Source organism: Bombus huntii, chromosome 17 (assembly GCF_024542735.1).
Source record: "Bombus huntii isolate Logan2020A chromosome 17, iyBomHunt1.1, whole genome shotgun sequence".
Classification (NCBI taxonomy): domain Eukaryota; kingdom Metazoa; phylum Arthropoda; class Insecta; order Hymenoptera; family Apidae; genus Bombus; species Bombus huntii.
This window is the reverse complement of record NC_066254.1, coordinates 379,389-398,467: the sequence shown is the minus strand read 5'-3', so window position 1 is coordinate 398,467 and position 19,079 is coordinate 379,389. Positions and strand designations below refer to the sequence as shown.

The 19,079-nt window shown below is 36.7% G+C and overlaps 2 protein-coding genes across 4 annotated transcripts in view; one reads left to right on the top strand and one right to left on the bottom strand.

Annotated features, from left to right (window-relative positions):
• Nucleotides 1-19,079, bottom strand: part of LOC126874980 (putative fatty acyl-CoA reductase CG5065) — a 672,215-nt gene that overhangs the window by 513,468 nt on the left and 139,668 nt on the right. The gene's annotated exons all lie outside the window — the stretch shown is intronic.
• LOC126874985 (phospholipase B1, membrane-associated-like) overlaps nt 6,806-19,079 on the top strand; it is a 60,096-nt gene continuing 47,822 nt past the window's right edge. Inside the window, exons 1-2 of one of the 2 annotated variants that reach the window (XM_050637583.1) lie at nt 6,806-7,135; nt 7,978-8,073. In XM_050637583.1, the coding sequence (XP_050493540.1) occupies nt 7,006-7,135; nt 7,978-8,073 (226 nt within the window). In that variant the 5' untranslated portion in view covers nt 6,806-7,005. The remainder of the gene's footprint in view (nt 7,136-7,977; nt 8,074-19,079) is intronic. The other variant, XM_050637582.1, reaches the window with a different exon arrangement.

Here is a 19,079-nt window from a genome sequence, read left to right as displayed (position 1 = left end):
ATATTCACTTAGAATTCGATTAAAGTTCTTTAGAATGCAGACAGTAATTACAGACAACGCCGGTAGCTCCGTAAATCCATTTCGTTTGTTTGGCATTCGTATAGATATGTGACGGCACTCGACAACGAATACCGCTACTCGACACTAACTAATACCGGACAACGGTAGCGCAGTGGTTAGCGCCTTAGGTTAGGAACGTGTTAAAATGAGAAGAAACATACAGCAGTACCTCAGCAGGCAACATCTATAGCCAGCAGCTACAATTATCACGGACAACACTTATGCCTCAGATACTTTTGAATGTGATAGATACATTGAGAAACTATCGTCAGCATCTGTATCAGGAATATCGAGATCATGTAATGAATCATGAAGACGAAAATTATGTAACTGTCGATAAAGACGACGATGCATCTTTCACCTTGGATATCAGTCCGTGTTTATGACAACAATTTAGAGGTGCATATACTTTAAGTTTATGTATTACAATTGATTGCATGGCGGTAATGTATGAAAAATGTGACATATTGCTCTTAATTAACAACAACGTTATGTCCAAATGGAATGCATTACGGAAATGCACGTCCCAAGTTTGCCGAAATAATGCAAAATACATTAAGACATACTTTGAACAGACCGGGAATAGCAAGATGGAATTTTCCACGCGATCTCGTTGCAAATAATTTTTAAAATTCATGAGAAACTTTAAACGCTAACATAAAGGGCACTGAATTTGAATATATCGGAGAGTATCTACAACATCTACTACCACTAGTAAAAGTTTTAGATATCATCCAGGGAATAAAGGGACCACATCGTGGCATTGTGCTTTGGGATGTATGTTTAAAAAAAGTTAGAAACATTAATAAAAGGTAATGCAAGTACTGTATGCCATTAGTTAAAGGATTATTGAAGAGTTTCTATACAAGATTGGAATCCTCTTTTTATTTTGGCACTATTGGGGGTAAGAAAACTGCAGCTACAGCGTTCTCGCTTTCACAATTCAAATCGCGTTGGCTGAATTACATCGAAATGAGTCACCATCCAGAATTATATGCAGAACTTAAAACGGTTGTTGCTGACATGTACGTACAGATAAAACAATTTTCTTATTATTAGTGTGATAGCGTATGTAGTAGTAATTTTTTGCGCAACTTGTCTTCCCCATAATGTTACCCAAACCACGCAAGGACCCACACGAAACCAAACCATACAGACCAATCTCGTTACTTCCTGTATTCTCTAAGATACTAGAGAAAGTAATTTACGACCGCATAAAACCTGTAATAGAGAAGAATTTTCTTTGATATAACACACCAATGTCTTCTTCTTACTTTCTGAACGAAGGCTTTTCTCGGCGAATCCGATGATCTCGTATCCTTAGACACACCCCATTATAGTTTTCCTCTGTGGCATCATCGGGACGGAAAAGTCATTCTTTCTCACGATCTCATCGACGAAAAGAGTAACCCCTTACGACCAGTGAATTTTGTGAGCACGTTCATCTATCATCCCGTCGACCGCGGATTCGTTATTGAACCTAGGATCATTGTGATTAGTTTCTCGAGTACCTAACTACCACGGTTACTTGTCCGGTTCTATAATAATCGTATTTGCACTAATCAATGTCTTCTCTATTGCATAACGACAACGTGTAACCCAAACGAAGATTCGTTTCACGCCCCTAATCCTAATTCTAATGTAAACCCGACATATATATGCATAATACATAGTAGCATTCGTGATAAAAAATGCAACTTTTCTTTGTCATATGCATTGATACCACAACTTTTTAAATAGACATTACTGCGTGATTTCTTCAAACAATTTTGAAAATTTCTTATTAACTGTCGCATTTTCGTTCAATACGTTGAAATTCTTACTCACAAATATTTGTCTGTTTTTAACCGTATCCTAGATAATCCTTTAAAGGTTAAACTTTAGAGGATGGTTACACATCATAAATTTGATTTACCGCAACTAACAAAGAATACGTGTTTAATATTTCGCGCTGTTCTTCAAGTCTTAAGTTTTATTAAAATCAGAGTCTGCTTATTCGGGATCTTTTCTTGTTAGTGAAGTTTCGTTTTGATACCATTATGTTTTGCAATTATCGTGGCATTGAATTTATCAAATTGCTGAGTATCTCCACTTAAAATGTTTTTCCATTTTTTAAAGGAAACCGTCTTTAAATGATTTTATGATGATATATGGTGAATCGATATTTTTCGTTTCAGGTAGTCATATGTTTCCAATAACGCACATATTGCGGAACTGTTCTCATGCGTTTCTAAACATGATACAGAATTAGGGCTCGTGTATTAGCATTGTACTTTCTAGCATTGTGTATCGTGTATTATTGTGTTTTGGATAGTTGTCTTGTATCAGGATGAAATTGTCTTTCAAATCCACATTTTTACACATTGATGCATATAATTTTTATAAATATTTATACACGTTTTAACCTTTTTTTTGTACGTGGAGAAATCCTCATGGACACTCCGCTGTTCTAGTAATTGTGTAACAGCAGAGTAGTGTCGGACTCCTACCGACTAAAACTCCACGATGACTATCCTACGCGTATGACAGGAGTGCTCCAGGAACCTCTTATGAATTAACTTCTGTTGCGCCCCCTTCACGCGTCCTCTTGTTCTAGCAATTCCTACTAATTCCTGACTATTGAATTCGGCGTTAGGGGGTGTCATTGCCCCTAGCGCTGTCGCTTCTTCCAGTCGTGATCCGTTGGGACGGCGGTGGAACGGCTCTAGGTCGTCTGACTGCCATCCCTCTCCATCGTCTTATCCTACAAGGGTGAGAGTTGACATGTTTCGTTGTAACATAATTCGTGATCTCTCAGCTAATGCTATTGTATGCAACATTCCGCTGCATTTATTTACGTTTGCAGAAATAACATTCTTGGAGGATCATTTTCCATATCTAGCGAAACTCGTCTTACTGAGTAAGTAATGTATATACAATGTGATTATGCTATCTCATTTTTGTATCATTTTCGTCCATTAAATGCTGTCGGGAATATTCTTAATGCTGCACCAACTACAAACTCTCAGAATACAGGAATTCTCCTTCGCTCGCATAGTATTTCTTATTGAGGAATTGTTATGTCGTGAAATCGTAAATTACTTAATAGGTCGATAAGCTCTGTATCGTCCTTCTGCCTTATATGGTATTCGTGACGAGTTCGCAGATTGAAAATTGGTACCAAGAATTAATATCTGCAATGTGACTGTAATAATCACAACTGTAGTTGTACGAAACAACAATGTTCTTTTACCGGGGATAGCTATATAGTGTCACCAAATACAAGTACATTTATGCGACATAGTTCTTCGCTGGTCTTGAATTCTTACAGTCTGTGTTCTCAATCCTGATTTGCATAGTTTACCTTGGCTCGTTTACCTGTTACGTAGAGATGGATTTTTGCGGCTTCGTCATGACATAACCTCGTCTATATCTAGATTACGAAGGTCTAGGCTACGTCGAGCGCTATCGCAACTATCTGAATTGCAAATTTTATTAGGTATAATTTGAATTTTATAAGAGTGTCTGTATATACGAGGATACTCCTTTAAGTAGCCGTGATGAGATTAATTAGTCATATACCGATGATAAATTGTATTAGAGACTGATGAATATTCCTAATTGTTGCATTAAATGAAAATAAATAACACGGAATTGTAACGATAAATAAACATGTAATTGAATTTTAGACACTTTGTATTAATTTAACTAACCAGTTTAACAAAACATTTAATGAAAGCCTCTAAAAGACATTTAAAATACAATTACATTAAATAATTAAATCGCAAGCAGTGCAAAGTCATGGTATAGGTAGAGAATATTGAGAATATTTAAATAGAAAATTAAACGTTGAAATTAGATCACGAAGATGCTATTTTCGGCAGAAAGCAGAGCTGTAGACTCTTTGTAGATGCAACGACTTTCATGATACCTTATTCCTTCCGTTGACTTCTTAAGTAGACATAAATTTTTAGCTCATCACGAATGGTGTGCTAATTTGATGTTTGATTTAGAGTAATACTGTGCCCGTAATTGTCCTGTAGAGATTTAAAGCCCATGGAAAACGCCGTACATAAGTAAATTTTAGTAATAATTATATTTGTAATATTTGTTATATGTGAATAGTGCTATGGTACGTAAATGATTATCTTTCATGTAAAACATACCATGCAATGACTGATTATACGAACCTCCCACTGTTTAATTGCTTACACTTAACTCTAGTTCTAACAGCAACTCATAGATGGCGCATGTCAAGTTTCGATTGTGGTAGCAGAGCGGAAACTTATTGTCTCTGACAACACAAACAAAGTACAGAATAGGCAGGACATACGATGTCTTTTCACGTAATTCATTCCGGGGATCACCTGAACTTACCTTTTTTGTGTTACATGCAACGTTATCTATTGAATATAGCAGCAACTTGGATGAACATTAAAACAGAAAACATCTACAAAAATATAAGTAGAATATAGAAAGGATATCCTGTAATCACAGAGAAAATATAGAATGTTACACTTGCACGTACTTTTGCCTCAGAAAATCGCAACGCAACCTATGAATAACACAAAATGACAAATTACGCTCAGTGAAGAGAGCAAGAAAAACAACAACGAGAGCTATAAAAGAGCAAGAGGATAAACAAAAACCTGCCTCTGTCGGTAAATATTTATTGATCGATCAAGTGTATCACGAATGTACTAAAACTCAGAATCAAATTTTGCGTAATGTATCATGTGATGTTTTCCGCTATGTCTTGAGCAATATCTTATATTTTATACGATATTTTGCGATATCTTGCGATATCTTGCAATATCCCACTGTGTCCCACGTGTGTGTTATTGACTTTGTAAAAATAGTAGATAATATTATATTTACTTGTATAGTATCTATTATGTTATTATGTTTTACATTGTTTTAATAACGAGGAACCAATTCCAGAAGAAGCAAAACCAATGTATACAACAGCAATGAGGTGTGTTGGTACATGTGCTTCTGGCTTATCTTCAGAAAAAGAAATATATCTATTAATTTTTGTTTCTAGACAGAGAAAATATCTAAAAATCTTATTATTATAAAATCATGTACTAAAATTATCAGAATAAATGAGAAGAAGTTTTGCGAGACAATTAGGTCGGCGTGTAACAGAAAGATTTTTATGATGTTCTACATGGAAACCAAATACGCGTCTTCGTACGTATACTTACTTCCTAATGAAACTTAAACGTTAATCGATAACAGAATAACGGAAGCTCTTATGATCCTTTGCTCCTCTGTTTTCTTCGCCTCTTTCTCATTTGCATTCTACACTGTTAAAAATTTAAGCAAGTAAACTGTCAAGGACTTTTTATACTATTATATTGACTGTATTATATTAGCGTGAAAAAATTATATTATTACGCAAAGGAAACGTGTAAAAGTGTACCGGATTAACGATCGCAAACAGAAAGGATATCGAACAAACATTATATTTTTTGAATTTATGGTTTCGTTATTGACTGTCGATGATGATGCGAATTTTGCGATACAAATTCAATAACTTCGATGTGACATTACGTTATTCGTGTCAACTATGTTACTGTCTATCGAATTATACAATTAAATTAGTTTAATACTACAAAACCTGGAGCTGTTGCTTTCCCCTCTTCGAGCACGAGATTCAATTGAAGAAAGTGAGTGTAAATTCAAGTATTATAATTCGTAATGCATGTTATGAGTCATGTATAAATAAACATTATGGATTATTAGATATTAATTCTGTAACGTGTCAATTTTAATCAATGTTTATGGATATTTCAAAGTTACGTAAAAAACTGAAAAATTCGATTAGTTTTCATTCTGCAAACATGGCTTGATTATTTAAACACAGAAAACTCGGTAAAAGGAAGAACTAGACCTCTTAGAAAAACAATTTGTTACACATCGTTGACGCAGTAACGCTGAAACAGGACTGAAATTTTACAATTTGAAAATCGGGAGTGTCAACTTCAATAAACTTCAAATAGACTTTCGATTAGCGAAACGTAAAATTATATTTTTTCAATTATAAATTAGCTAATATTGACGTTTCCCTGTTACGTTAGAAAAAGATTATGTGATTTCATCCTTCTCGGTGAGGCAACCAACGAGTAAGCATATGACTAGTAACCAGTAACGAAATAGAAACTAAAATCTTCCGTATTAAATCTGTACTGTGTTCCGCGAACTCCGTTCATTTAAATATTTTCAAATTTCACTTAAATATTTGAAAGGATTAAAAAATGTGGTAATAGGATTTAGAGAAAATGTAAAAGTCAGTTTTTTTTCCTTAAATGAAATCATATGCTTTTTAATATGTTAATCCACTTCGTTATTCTCTACAAAAGAGTATTAACCTATTTTAACTATTTACTAACCTATTTAACTATATTAATTTAAAAGATATTTTAACTTGAATTTATGACATTTAACGCATGAAAGCCAAGGAAAGTAACATCTGTAACATTTTTCCTGGGAAAAATATTTTTTCAAATCGTATTTCGTTATACAATTTCTACAGTATGTTTAAAGTAAAATAAGAAATAACGGTAGTACATATACATTGTACAATATTTAAATCACATTGCTCAGGCTTTACCTGTCCGTGTTCATAAATTTTCTTGACCTTGTTAACAACGTAAATGCAAATACATCTGCAAGAAACATGATTGGGAACGAAGTATCTGAATTAATACATATATCTTGTCTCACATTACGAGCATGTTTCATAACAGTTTCAAATCTTTTACGAGTACGAATAGTGTTCGTAACGATCGCTAACTAGCAACGGTTAAGACTGGATGCGGTGCTATCAAGGCCCTCGATAATACGCGTAGCAGTTAGCAGTCATCGAAAAAATTTATATCTTTTTGTTCTTATAATCAATAAAAATAAAAAATCACTGTGGAAACGTAAAAGTGACCATTTCATTGTGCAAGAAAACTTACGATGAAGAAGCTGTATCTGTGCCTTGTATTGGAATTATGCGTACTGACCATGTCGCAAAGAACTGCCTTGGATACGTCGATTCTTAATTCCATCTACCGTGGATATCGTAATTGGTTAACGCAATCCTACGGTACGTCTGTTTTAGTTTATTTCGTGTTACGTCTTTATACAGCAATATCATTTTCTTTTGGTTAGAGAGATGCATTTTGGAGGAAAATTGAAGTATTGTGAATCTTATTTTTCATAGACTAAGGTTTCATTGTGAATATATATATTTTCGCGATAAAATAATAAGTTGACGAAATTTTTTTCCGTAAAAGTAGACAAAAACTTGCACAGCACGGATCATTTTTCTTTTAACAGATAAATATTGTAGAGATTATATTTTCAAGTAACATACACTATGAATTCTGTGGCACCCTCTTCTCGTTCTTGAGATGAGGAATTTTGTAAACAGTACTTATTTCGAAATTCGTAACGAAACTAAACAGCAGTCCTGAAGTGTATTAAAAGTGACGAGTTGTTAGGTAAATGTGAAATCAAAAGATGTCCATTTCCATTTGTTCTTAAAATACTGGTCAGTCTTGTTATACGAGTATAAGAGGCAGCAACCTGATTGTGATTTCAGATGGAAATTGGGTTTTGGTTATGTCAGTGACGGGCTGAGCGGGAAAAGTTGATACCTCGCCACTGAACGCCTTTACTTTATAGCATAAATCTTGAAAATATACAGTAGCTCACGAAAGTTTTCACATACTATTAAAACTCTAGACGATTAAAATACGCACGTTAAATTTAAGAAGTGAAAACATACATCTGTATATCTAAAATTAAGAACGAATTCGATAACGTTTGTAAAAGTTCTGAAATCCTTCGTTGTAATTACTTGATCGGAATTATGACATATCGCGCGCAATGCTTCATCACAGATGAAGTATTTTTGTAAATTGTTTTAAAATGACTATTTTGTAGGCACAAGAAATGGGGATCGGATGTCTCAATTACGGAATAAATATAAATTTCAAAAGGAAGTTCCAACAGACGTCCCTTTTCTTTGCAATGTAACAGGTACTTAACCAAATTTATGATTATTATTGTCAAATACTTCATGATATCACTTGTAAATATTATATCGTCGTATTTATTCTTTAAAATCATTATTCAATTTAAATCGCAGATTTCTTTTATTTCCAATAATTTTTGCAATTTATCCTAGGGACAATCGGTAAATTTCTGTAGCAGGAAATTACAGTGAAGAACGCTGTTCTTTATAATTTGTAATGGCTACAAGAATGTCAATGTGATTTCGAGTTCATTCATAGTCTTGTCCTATTAATATCATTTTTGAAGATATATAACATTATAAGCTCCTCACCCCACTGTAGTTTAAGAATAGTAAAATTGATGCTTATCTTTTGAAGTTCATATGTATTCTAATGTATTTACTTTAATTTGTTTAGCCGGCAGGTCTCCAATAGTTCCCGAGTCGGTTCACCATTTAAAACCAGGAGACATAGATGTCATTGCTGCAATGGGTGATTCCTTGACAATCGGCGCTGGAGTTACTTCGATTTATACGTTCGAAGTGAACATTGAAAATAGAGGCATAGTGGGTAGTATCGGCGGTCAAGAAACTTGGCGAGAGTACCTGACTCTCCCTAATATTCTTAAAGTATGTTCATTTTTTACATCTGCATTGTTTACGCACTTGTTTATTGTTCGTATGTTCGTAGACAAAATAATTATATACATATATGTCGGGTTTACATTAGAATTAGGGTTAGGGGCGTGAAACAAATCTTCGTTTGGATTACACGTTGTCGTTATGCAATAGAGAAGACATTGACTAGTGTAAATACGATTATTATAGAACCGGACAAGTAACCGTGGTAGTTAGGTACTCAAGAAACTAATGACAATGATCCTAGGTTCAATAACGAATCCGCGGTCGACGGGATGATAGATGAACGTACTCACAAAATCTAAGTCGGACGCGTAATATTCACTAGTCGTAAAGAGTTACTCCTTTCATCAATGAGATCGCGAGCGAGAATGCCTTTCCCCTCCCCATGATGCCACAGAGGAAAACTATAATGGGTTGTGCCTACGAACACGAGATCATCGGATTCGTCGAGGATAGCCTTCCTTCAAAAAGTAAGGGAAATTGACGTTGCTGCTAATTGGTCAATCTCCATATCGGTGGTTAGAAGAAAATGCTACCCGCCCTTATGGGAAAGTTGCTAGTGGGAGACGCCGCTCGTTGAAAAATATGTCTCCCCTATCTTCCCGTAGTTGGCACAAAGACTGTTTGTCTGTTTGAAGGACTTTAGTTAACTAAACCTTAAGATTTATAACGGGCCCTCGAGCTAGCCGAACATGTACTGCGGAGACGCATTGACATCTGGCAATCATCTTACTCGAAGAATAGGGTCTGCGTGTGGCGAGCCACGGGACAGAAACCGTTGGAATGTTTACTGTCGCGTGTCGCCACGAATATTTCCTTTAAGGAGAGCTATAGAATTACTCCATACCTTTGCTAGGCAAAGCGTTCATCCCGTGACCGCGGCTACGTTCGGCGACTGACTGTCGCCTCGAGCCCAAGCTCATTATCACAACTCTCGAACAATTACAATCGGATTGAATAACTACAATTGTTCAATTACAGCTATAGTAGACTCTAGGATACAATGCTGCGGGATTATTCAAAATTCCAAAGGCTCCGGTGTTCTTTCATGTCCGACATATATATAAATGCCAGTATGAAATTGGACAAATTTTTTCTTTCTTTAATCAAAATTTATAATTTCATTTAATATTTAATCGTTTAAGCAATAGTATCTACATTTTTATGTTTTCCAGTTGATTTCGTTGATGATTGGAAGTAATGATTTTTGCATTAATACGTGTGCAACATCTCCATGGTCTATGTTAAATGATCACAAAATAGATTTAATTCATACTCTTAGAATATTAAGAGACAATTTACCAAGAACTTTTGTTGCTCTTATACCACCACCTCACTTAAAGGGACTGGTTGCTGCACACCAAGCAGCGAGCTCTAGAAACGTCGATTTTTGACCGTTACGTTTTTCACACTAGAAGAGGCATACGTGATCATAGGCGCGAGCGGTGGCGTGACCCGAGCATAGTGGGGGTCGTCTTCCAAATGAGACAAAGGAATAATCGAAGGGCGTTCAGTTCCTTCTGACGAGTCAAACGTGACACTTCGACAAATCTGACGAGCAAACGAATTTATCTAGAGATATCGCAAAGACGAGTCAAATTTCTGTAACATCTTCATCATATTATTGTAAAATATATTGTTCTATGTTAACCTGTTAATACAGTGTTACATTCATTAAACCACCTCTGTTATCCTAACCGAAACAGGGGAACGACTATTTCGCGGCGTCGATTAACATAATCGTAGCGAGAATTTATGCCTCTCGCTGACGCGTTCTCCTAGCGATCGCGTCTCTCCGCGAACGGTCGTAACAGTTGGCGTTACTTGAAAGTATACGCCATTAAATGCTCGGCAATTACCCCCGCTATCTTTCCCCTTGATGCATCAAGGCATTGGATGGTCGAGTAATGCAACCTGATGCGAATTCAAATATCGATGAGGCAATACTAATGCAACAGTGAAATTTGATTACTGTTTGAAATTCTTTAAAATTAAATTTTTACCAACGTGTTTGTGAAATTTTGCTGATTAAGATAAGACCAAATACAGCGATATGCTAGAAATCACATTTACTTATTGATGAAAGAAGGGAAAGGAAGTTCCTATCATTTGTTAAACGAACGGCCTTCTTCATCGATTTCAGAATCATATGAAAACTGTATCTGCATAAGGACCACATATATTCCACTTGTGTGCGATTATACTATTTTCATCCAGTGAAAGTAATCGAAAATAATTATTTACGGGGAATTCACGTGGTCGACACGAATACAACTGAAGGGCAAGAACTTTGTCGAAGTAAACATTCCTCCACTCTTTGCCGAAAAACAACGGTGCTGATAAAACGAAAGCAGAATTCGTTGTAAATCCAATTCATTAAATATTATGTAATACGGTCCTAATTTTTATTCTGTGACAGTGCCGTTATTGATCTTTCCCAAGTTTCATTAGTTATTACTTTCAAGTTACTCTATCGGAAGTGTCCTATCACGCGTCGGTTCATATACAGGGTATTCGGCTATGTTCTTTAATTATTGACAGTGAGAAATCGGTCCAAATATCCCAGTGCGCGGTCTGTGTTGCGATTCTCAACTACTAGATGACAGTCAGTCAGGTTGCAACTGATCGGTTGATATCGCGAACCGTGAACGTTATTAACGCCCGAGGTGATATATTAAAGATGACGAGTAATGTTATGTATAATTGATTTATTTGCACTGTATAATATAACACGAAGAGTATGACGCTCGGATGAAGACTGTTTTAAGGCTCTTTGAAGAAGCTTCGCCTGGTCCTTATATGCTAACTGTTCATCCCGTGGTTTTCCTTCTTACCATGGTTTTCATGGGGTGAGAATCTATTCTTTCTAATCTTGTAACTGTGCATCCTCGTGGGCACATATCCTCCGGTGTTGCCGATTGATACCAGCACATGATAACTATAGAGTGTACCCATCGAATACTTAGTATGTTAATTAGCCTCTTGATGAGGTCCGCATCGCAAAGTTTACAACTTGAGAGGTAGGAAATTCGAACTTTTACAAAAAAAAGGCAGATGTGTGTGGGGGGCGAAGGATTAGAGAACATATTAATCCTCTCTACTCAGAAATTCCGTAAGCAGTTTTCGATATGCCGGTATAGGATTCAATGAGTAAGCAGGTTTAATGTATAATGTGCGATTTTTCTTATAAAACGTCTCGTAGGATAGTTTACGTCTGCGAATCCCATAATCTTCTTCTCTACGACTTGTACGAGGTAAGACACTACCCATGTATCGTTCGATTTGGAATCGCTCTGCACTCTGTCGTTCAGGCTAACCTGCTTTCGTTCCTGTAAGGAGAGTTATCCCCGCACAGAGATATTTCGGCCGATGTTTAATTGACTACAACTAAAAAAGAAAGCCGAATACGTAACCTTCTTGTTCAGAACTTTCATTTTTTATTTTGGTTCCAAGAATCACTGCTAAATTTTGTTACATTCATAACCGAACAGTCTGTAGATCCGTTAGAAATTTGGTATTAAAAATATCGATTCACTAGGTTATTAACTTCATGAATTTTGATGTAACATCGTAATCACCTTGTATCAAAAAAAAACCTGTTTGCCGCATCACAGTGCATCTTCAGCGATCGTTCCGGAAAAAAGATTAGCCACTGTAGACAGTTTTTGTCTATTTGAGTCAGAGGCTAACATCTACTGAGTAATTTCAAAAGTGACCTTCAGATCTCTATTGCAATTCACAGCGAAAGCTTTTTCACTATAGTCCCTTGTAATGTGTTTTTTTAATGTAGAGAATAAAGATAATCCAAAAAAGGAAATCCATCATTAAATGCAAAAACCGTGTAATTTTGGCGAGAGGAATATGTGAAATACGAGTTTTGGGATTTCTGTGTTCCAAAATTCAGTTCGTTCGAAACTTTCTTATTAGTTGGTCTAAGTCGCAGATAAATGCAACAGCAATGTTGCAATGCTTCGTACAATTGACATATGACGTTGTTTACTTTATCCTTAACGAGAGATTTCTCGCAATGATGGAAATGTAGCGGCACATGAGTCAGAGGGCGATGCGAATCGAGAGCGACTCATGTTGTTGTTTCGCCTCGGGGTATTGACACAGCTTTTACGCATGAAACGTAATGATAAATAAACTCCGAGCAAAACAATATCGCCGCTACATGCAACCGTCGGATAAAGACGAATTCGAATTTTCCGACTCTTCTCCGACCAGTATAAATAAACGGACGTAATTGCAAGAGAGGCAGATTATTCAAGTAATTATTCGAGATAGTATCCGAGTTGTCATACGGGTTATTACACGAGCTATCATACGCGATTAACGGAATGTACTAGTTATCGAGTTATCTGCGAGCGATCATACACTATCGTGAGAATACATTGAACGAGCGTCTTTCGACAGTATTTATACTTATATTTATTTAATTTCTTCCAAATATATTAGACGGGTTGCAACAGCAATCTTTCGCTCTTGTTATTCTATATTATTGATCCTCAACCAATCCACCACAATATAAATATCTGTATTACCTTTTTTCATTACTAATATTTATGATGTTAATGAGGAAGACAAAAATATAAAATAGTGTAGAACAGAATAATTTATCCTATATCTGTAAGTATAAGTTGGTATAAGTATCGATAATTTATGCCGCAATTATTATCGTGCATACCACAGTCATCGAAACAATAACCAGATAGTAACATCGCGTCTGATATACACTTGACGATAACCCCTCCAGAGGAACCAAACCTTAGTATAAGAGCCCTCCCAAATCAGCACTCAGCACTTTTTTTGTTATAACACTCTGAACCATCACTCTGTTGTATTCATGCAATAAATTTTACTACCATATCTGAAGTTCAAATTTTTTACCTTACTTGTGAAACGTTCGAACTAAGACGCGAGCAGATCACCGGTGATGTGTTAATTTCGCGATTTCTTGTGTCTCCTACGTGACATGAGCTTTGCGTATTCAAACAAAGTATTTCTCCACGACTTTTCAACCAATTCACACTTGATAGCCTCTTACTCCTAACTGCAATCATTTTCCTTTAAAACGGATTTCTAGTCTATCTTTCTGAAGTACCTTGTGGACGAATTAACTTGTTATACAGATAGTTTTCCGACGGTAGGGATATGTTTATAAAAACAGTAGATAAGCTGTTGCACTATGCCGATGCAAACGATACCATAAACGTGCAAGTATAGGCAGGATTCAATATAGTATTAGTAGCAGTAATTTATTGTAAATACAGGAAACATTTGATAATTGCAGTGTCATTATCTGCATTCCGAAGGAGAGGTCTAGCTCTATGAAGCACGGAAAAACTCGACATCCCACCGCGATCGAGTATTGCAACATGCTCCAATGTTAGACATTGATTGTCACAATGTACCTAAGTACTAATTCAAAAGCAAAACTTTTTAATTGTTGACTTTTTAAAAATGAGACTCTTACTAACGTATTTGTGTGACGTTGTTGATTAATATGAGACTAAGCATAATGTAATTGGAATTATAGTTACGTATTAATATGTATTTAATTATCATTTATTCAGTTAGCTAATATGCCTCAAAAAATATATATGTTTGATGTTGTTTTAATCCCAAAAATGTAAGGAGCATATTGGTAAAAGCTTCATCGATCATGAATCAAAAATAAGAAAGTTTGATTTTTGAGTTAAAGATCTCAGCTTATCGCGGGTTTTTAGTTAATATTTGCCGAACGTTACGACTCTCAGTCCTTGTTTCTCTGTGTTTCCTATATCTCGGAAACTAAAGTCGAGCGATGTATTTATGAGAATATGTTTTTCATGATAAGTTATACAACATGTTTAAAATTTATCGAAATCGAACGCTTAGCCTTGTTTCTTGGTATCGAACGCGTAACTACCTTTGATGTATGTATTATGTAACAAAATCAGAATTTAATCCCATTGCAAGAAAATTGTTGATTTAGTACAGATTTCTTGAAAGAATATTACGAAACTTCTACATTATAAATGCTATATTACGTCTAACGTTATCTACATGATATGTGTATGTGCATGTTAATGATGTATATATGCATATAAGTCCTTTTATTACTAACATTTAGATGTTAATGAGAAAATGAAACATAAAGATGTCTGGAACAAAATAATTTATCCTATATTTGCGAATACATTTTAGTACAAGCATCCACCATTTGTAACATAATTATTATGCAGTATGTAGTAAAGTGAAGTATGAAAATTATTGCCCAGTTCAACTCATGTTTTCAATTTTATTAAACTGTAGATAAAAATAGAGTATACTATGTGTAGGATAACTTATGACATTGCTGGCAAGCAAATTTAAGAGCGTCTATTTCCCGTTTAATGATTACAGGTAATCCTTCATTTTATATATTCTATTTTTTTCCTACAGTTTAACCAAAAGATTGATAAAATATTCTTAGTCAGCGACAATTTGCGTTAAAACTTCTTAAATTTTATTTCTTTTCATTATTTTAGACAATTTAACGATTATTGTCTACGGTCCAAAATTATGTGAAGAAATGCAACAATACAAAGTCATAATCAAAAACTAAACACTATATATTGAATGTTAGCGCCCTAATGAAGCATTCCATTGATGCCGATTACGTGTAGTTAGGACCACGGCCATGTAGACAGTTCTTGACACTCATATACCGAAAGCATAATGGTCCGAAAGTTGTGTTGTGATGAAGAAAGACAAGAAGGGCATTCTACGTATGCGTGGCATAAATGTCACAGACAGAAACATTGATACTTTATTCGTCTCCGCCTGCCTCGTAAGAAACAGGAAGCTAATTAACACACTAAGTGTTCGATGGGTTCGCTCTAAAGTAAACAGCTGGTATTATTCGGCAACACCAGAGAAGATTGGAAGGAATAGTTTCGCACCCCACAAAAACCATGGTGAGTAGGAAAACCCTAAGACAGAGAGCCAGTATATGAGGACCAGGCGAGGTTTCTTCAGGGAATCATGAACAAGTCCTAGAACAGTCTCCAGCATACAGTTATACTCTGTCACATTACTCTGCATCTTTAATCTACCTCCACCTTGAGCATTAACAGCGTCCACGGTTCGCGATATCAACCGATCAGTTGCAATCTGACTGGTCGCCATTTAGTTGAAAATTCGCATCAGCCTGCACACTCGCGGTACGTGTGCGATTTTCCAACGTATGTGATCTTTGCACAAGCATTGTCTATATGTGCCTTTGTTTATTAATCATTTATCGAGACAAAGGATTAGAAGAGACACTGATCCTCTCTATTCGAAAATATCACAAAGCGGTTTGCGATATGCTGCTGTGGATTTTAATGATTAAGCATACGATGATTTTTCTTAAAAAACTTTACGCAGGATGGTCTACGTCTCCGAATGTCATAGTTTGTAGTACAAAATAAACTTTTTTTTTTTATTATTATTAACGTGGAGGCAATCCGCACGGACACCAGGTCGCTTCTGGGGAAAAGCGGCGTGGTAGTGCCGGACTCCAACCGACTAAAACCTCCACGATGACCGACCCGGCTGCGATTGAAAGGGGCCAAGGAACCGGTGTTAACTTGCCTAAACTAATTAAGTTCGCGGACATTTCTTTCATATAAAAAACTTTATTCGTATTTATTTTATTTCGCTTTCCAAATGCTTCAAAATAGCTTGTAACATTTCCTACTTTTGTTGCCATTATCGATCTATTATCGCCCAAATATATATTTACCGGTCCTTTAAGGTCGATAAATTTATCAAAATAATTTACATCGTTAATTATGTAATCGGTACAACCGCTATCTAATAGCCACATTATTTCGTTATCACTTATCTCGTTCATCTCGCTGCTGTGTGCTGCATGCGCCGTTGCCATCCACATGCCTGCTCCTGAGTTGCCATACTCGCTCGTGTCAGCTGCTGATTGACGATGAAACTTTCCACGTCCCCTGCTCGTATTGCCGGTGCTTCCCCTTCCACTGCTGCGACCACGTGTTGGCCCACGCTGATTACTGTTACTGCTTCCCGCTTAGACGCCATTTTGACACTCTCTCGCAAAATGTCCTACTTTTCCACATTTGAAGCATCCTTCCTCTTTTGCAGCAAAGAAAGTTAGTTTTCATTTCTCCTCGATTAGATTTATCTTTCTTCTCCGCTATTTCTATTTTATTCTTCACGTACGCTACCGTTTGATTCTCTTCTTTCACTGCATCTATTATATCCGCTATGTAGCTATACTCTTCGGGTAAAGTATTTAGCATGTAATTTAGTTTTTCCTTCTCACTCACTTGTGCGCCTGCACCTTTTAATTCATTTATTACTTTTTCAAAATCGCTAAAGAACGATGCTGAATCACTGTATTTATCAAGACTTATCTTCTCAAATCTCCTTCTGCACACGATCTGTAGTGCCGTCAACACTTTCAAGTACATTTCGTCGAACTTTTTCATTATTTCATACGCTGTTTTTTCTTTCCTAATATATTCTAATTGTCTATTCGTGATGGCACTGTAAATTGTGTTTATTGCTTTCAGATCCTTTTTCTTCCGGTCTGGGTTGTCTGTTTCAGTCTTCACTCTAGTTGTAACAATATCACATTCTTTATACCTCAGAAACATCGTTATTCTTTTCTTCCACATACCGTAATCCTCACCATCAAATAACGGTATCATAATTTCCGATCTCTCCATTCTTATTGATTTCTTATCCTTTACTCAAGCGTTCCTACGTTCTCGAAGTATTTTTTCTTTTATTTTATATCCTTTTAACGTTTCTTCCCTTACTAAAACTCACTCGAACTGACTAAATAGCACTGAATAGCTCGCAAAACTACTAACCATGCTGTGCTACCATGTTAAGGTATAAAGAGGATTCGGATATGCAAATAGTTTACTTTATTTCACACACAGCAGCTATACATATATATTACACTCTGAAGACCTCGAAAACCTTCTTGCACACACGCTTGTTGTCAACCGACTCCTCTAGATTTTTCTAACAGCTTCCAAATATCTTTTGTCTCAACTGAGACCTGGACGCCCTCTGACGCTGACACACACATTCACACGTACGAGTAGTGTGGGCGTGTAAGTGCTCGGCTTTGCGGCCGACCGTGCCATTCCTGGAGTATGGAACTCATACTGGCTTCGCTGATAGATGTTCTTTAATTATCGTCTACTTTCAAGCGTCCATTGCCCGGGGGACGGCGCGCATAGATGGTCGGCGCGCGACTTGGGAAAACCCTGCCCTCTCCTTTCGGGTCATTGGACAAGTTGAACCTGCCCTTTCGGGCGGCAGCTCGCTTAACCGGCGCGGCGCGATGTACGCATCTCGCCATGCCGTTACCAGCGGGAGACACGAGGAGGCGGAGCTGCCAGCATGTAGCTCGGTCCCAGCAGGTTGGCTTTCCAGCCGATTATTCCCGTCACCGTCACAGTATTCATTTGCATGAGTACCGCCTGCACCGACGATCGCAGGGTTACATTCACATGTACAGTGTAAATGTATCATCTACCTAACGATTACCCCTCATAAACTTGATTTACCGCAACCAAAAAAGGATACGTGTTTAATATTTCGCGCTGTTCTTCAAGTCTCGAGTTTTATTAAAAGCAGAGTCTCCTCATTCCCGACCTTTTCCTGCTAGTAAAGTTTCCTTTTGATTCCATTATGTTTTGCAAGTATCGTGACATTGAATTTATCAAATTGATGAGTACACTACTGAAAATATTTCTCCATTTTTTAAAGGAAACCTTCTGTAAATGATTATACTATATTTGTTACGTCGCGTAACACTCTACCTAGACCAGGCCACACACCGCGGGCAAGATGGCAACCATATGTCTTCGGATACTTACTGCGTACCCTCAATAGTCTCAAGTATCCTCCATAAATCTCAGGAATTTCCTAGTGGAGGTCCTTCAAACCGAACAAACATCTGTTTTCCAACTCATTTCTAAAGACTATTGTCTACTACGGCTTGACAAGGGAAAGTTAGTTTTTCTAACGTACGATGCAACTTTCTTCCTACTAACCACTTTCTATCGAGGGCGGCTAAGACCCTTCCTAGTCCACCAACCTTCGTTTAACCAATTAACAACGAAGCCTATTTCCCTTACTCTCTTAGCCAAAATCGTCACCAACAAATCCGATGGTCCCGCGCGCTAGACACGCCCATCCTTAGCTTTCCTCCGCCACAGCATCGTCTCCGAACATCACTGATTTTCTATCCTTCGAACAGTCAACATCCTTCGACCGGGTTTACACCCGAAGATCAGTCACTCGCTCATCTTATACATACGCACCAGCTTAACTATCTTCTTTACAAGTTGTTAGAATAAACGGTGATTTATAACTTACTATACAGTGTTAC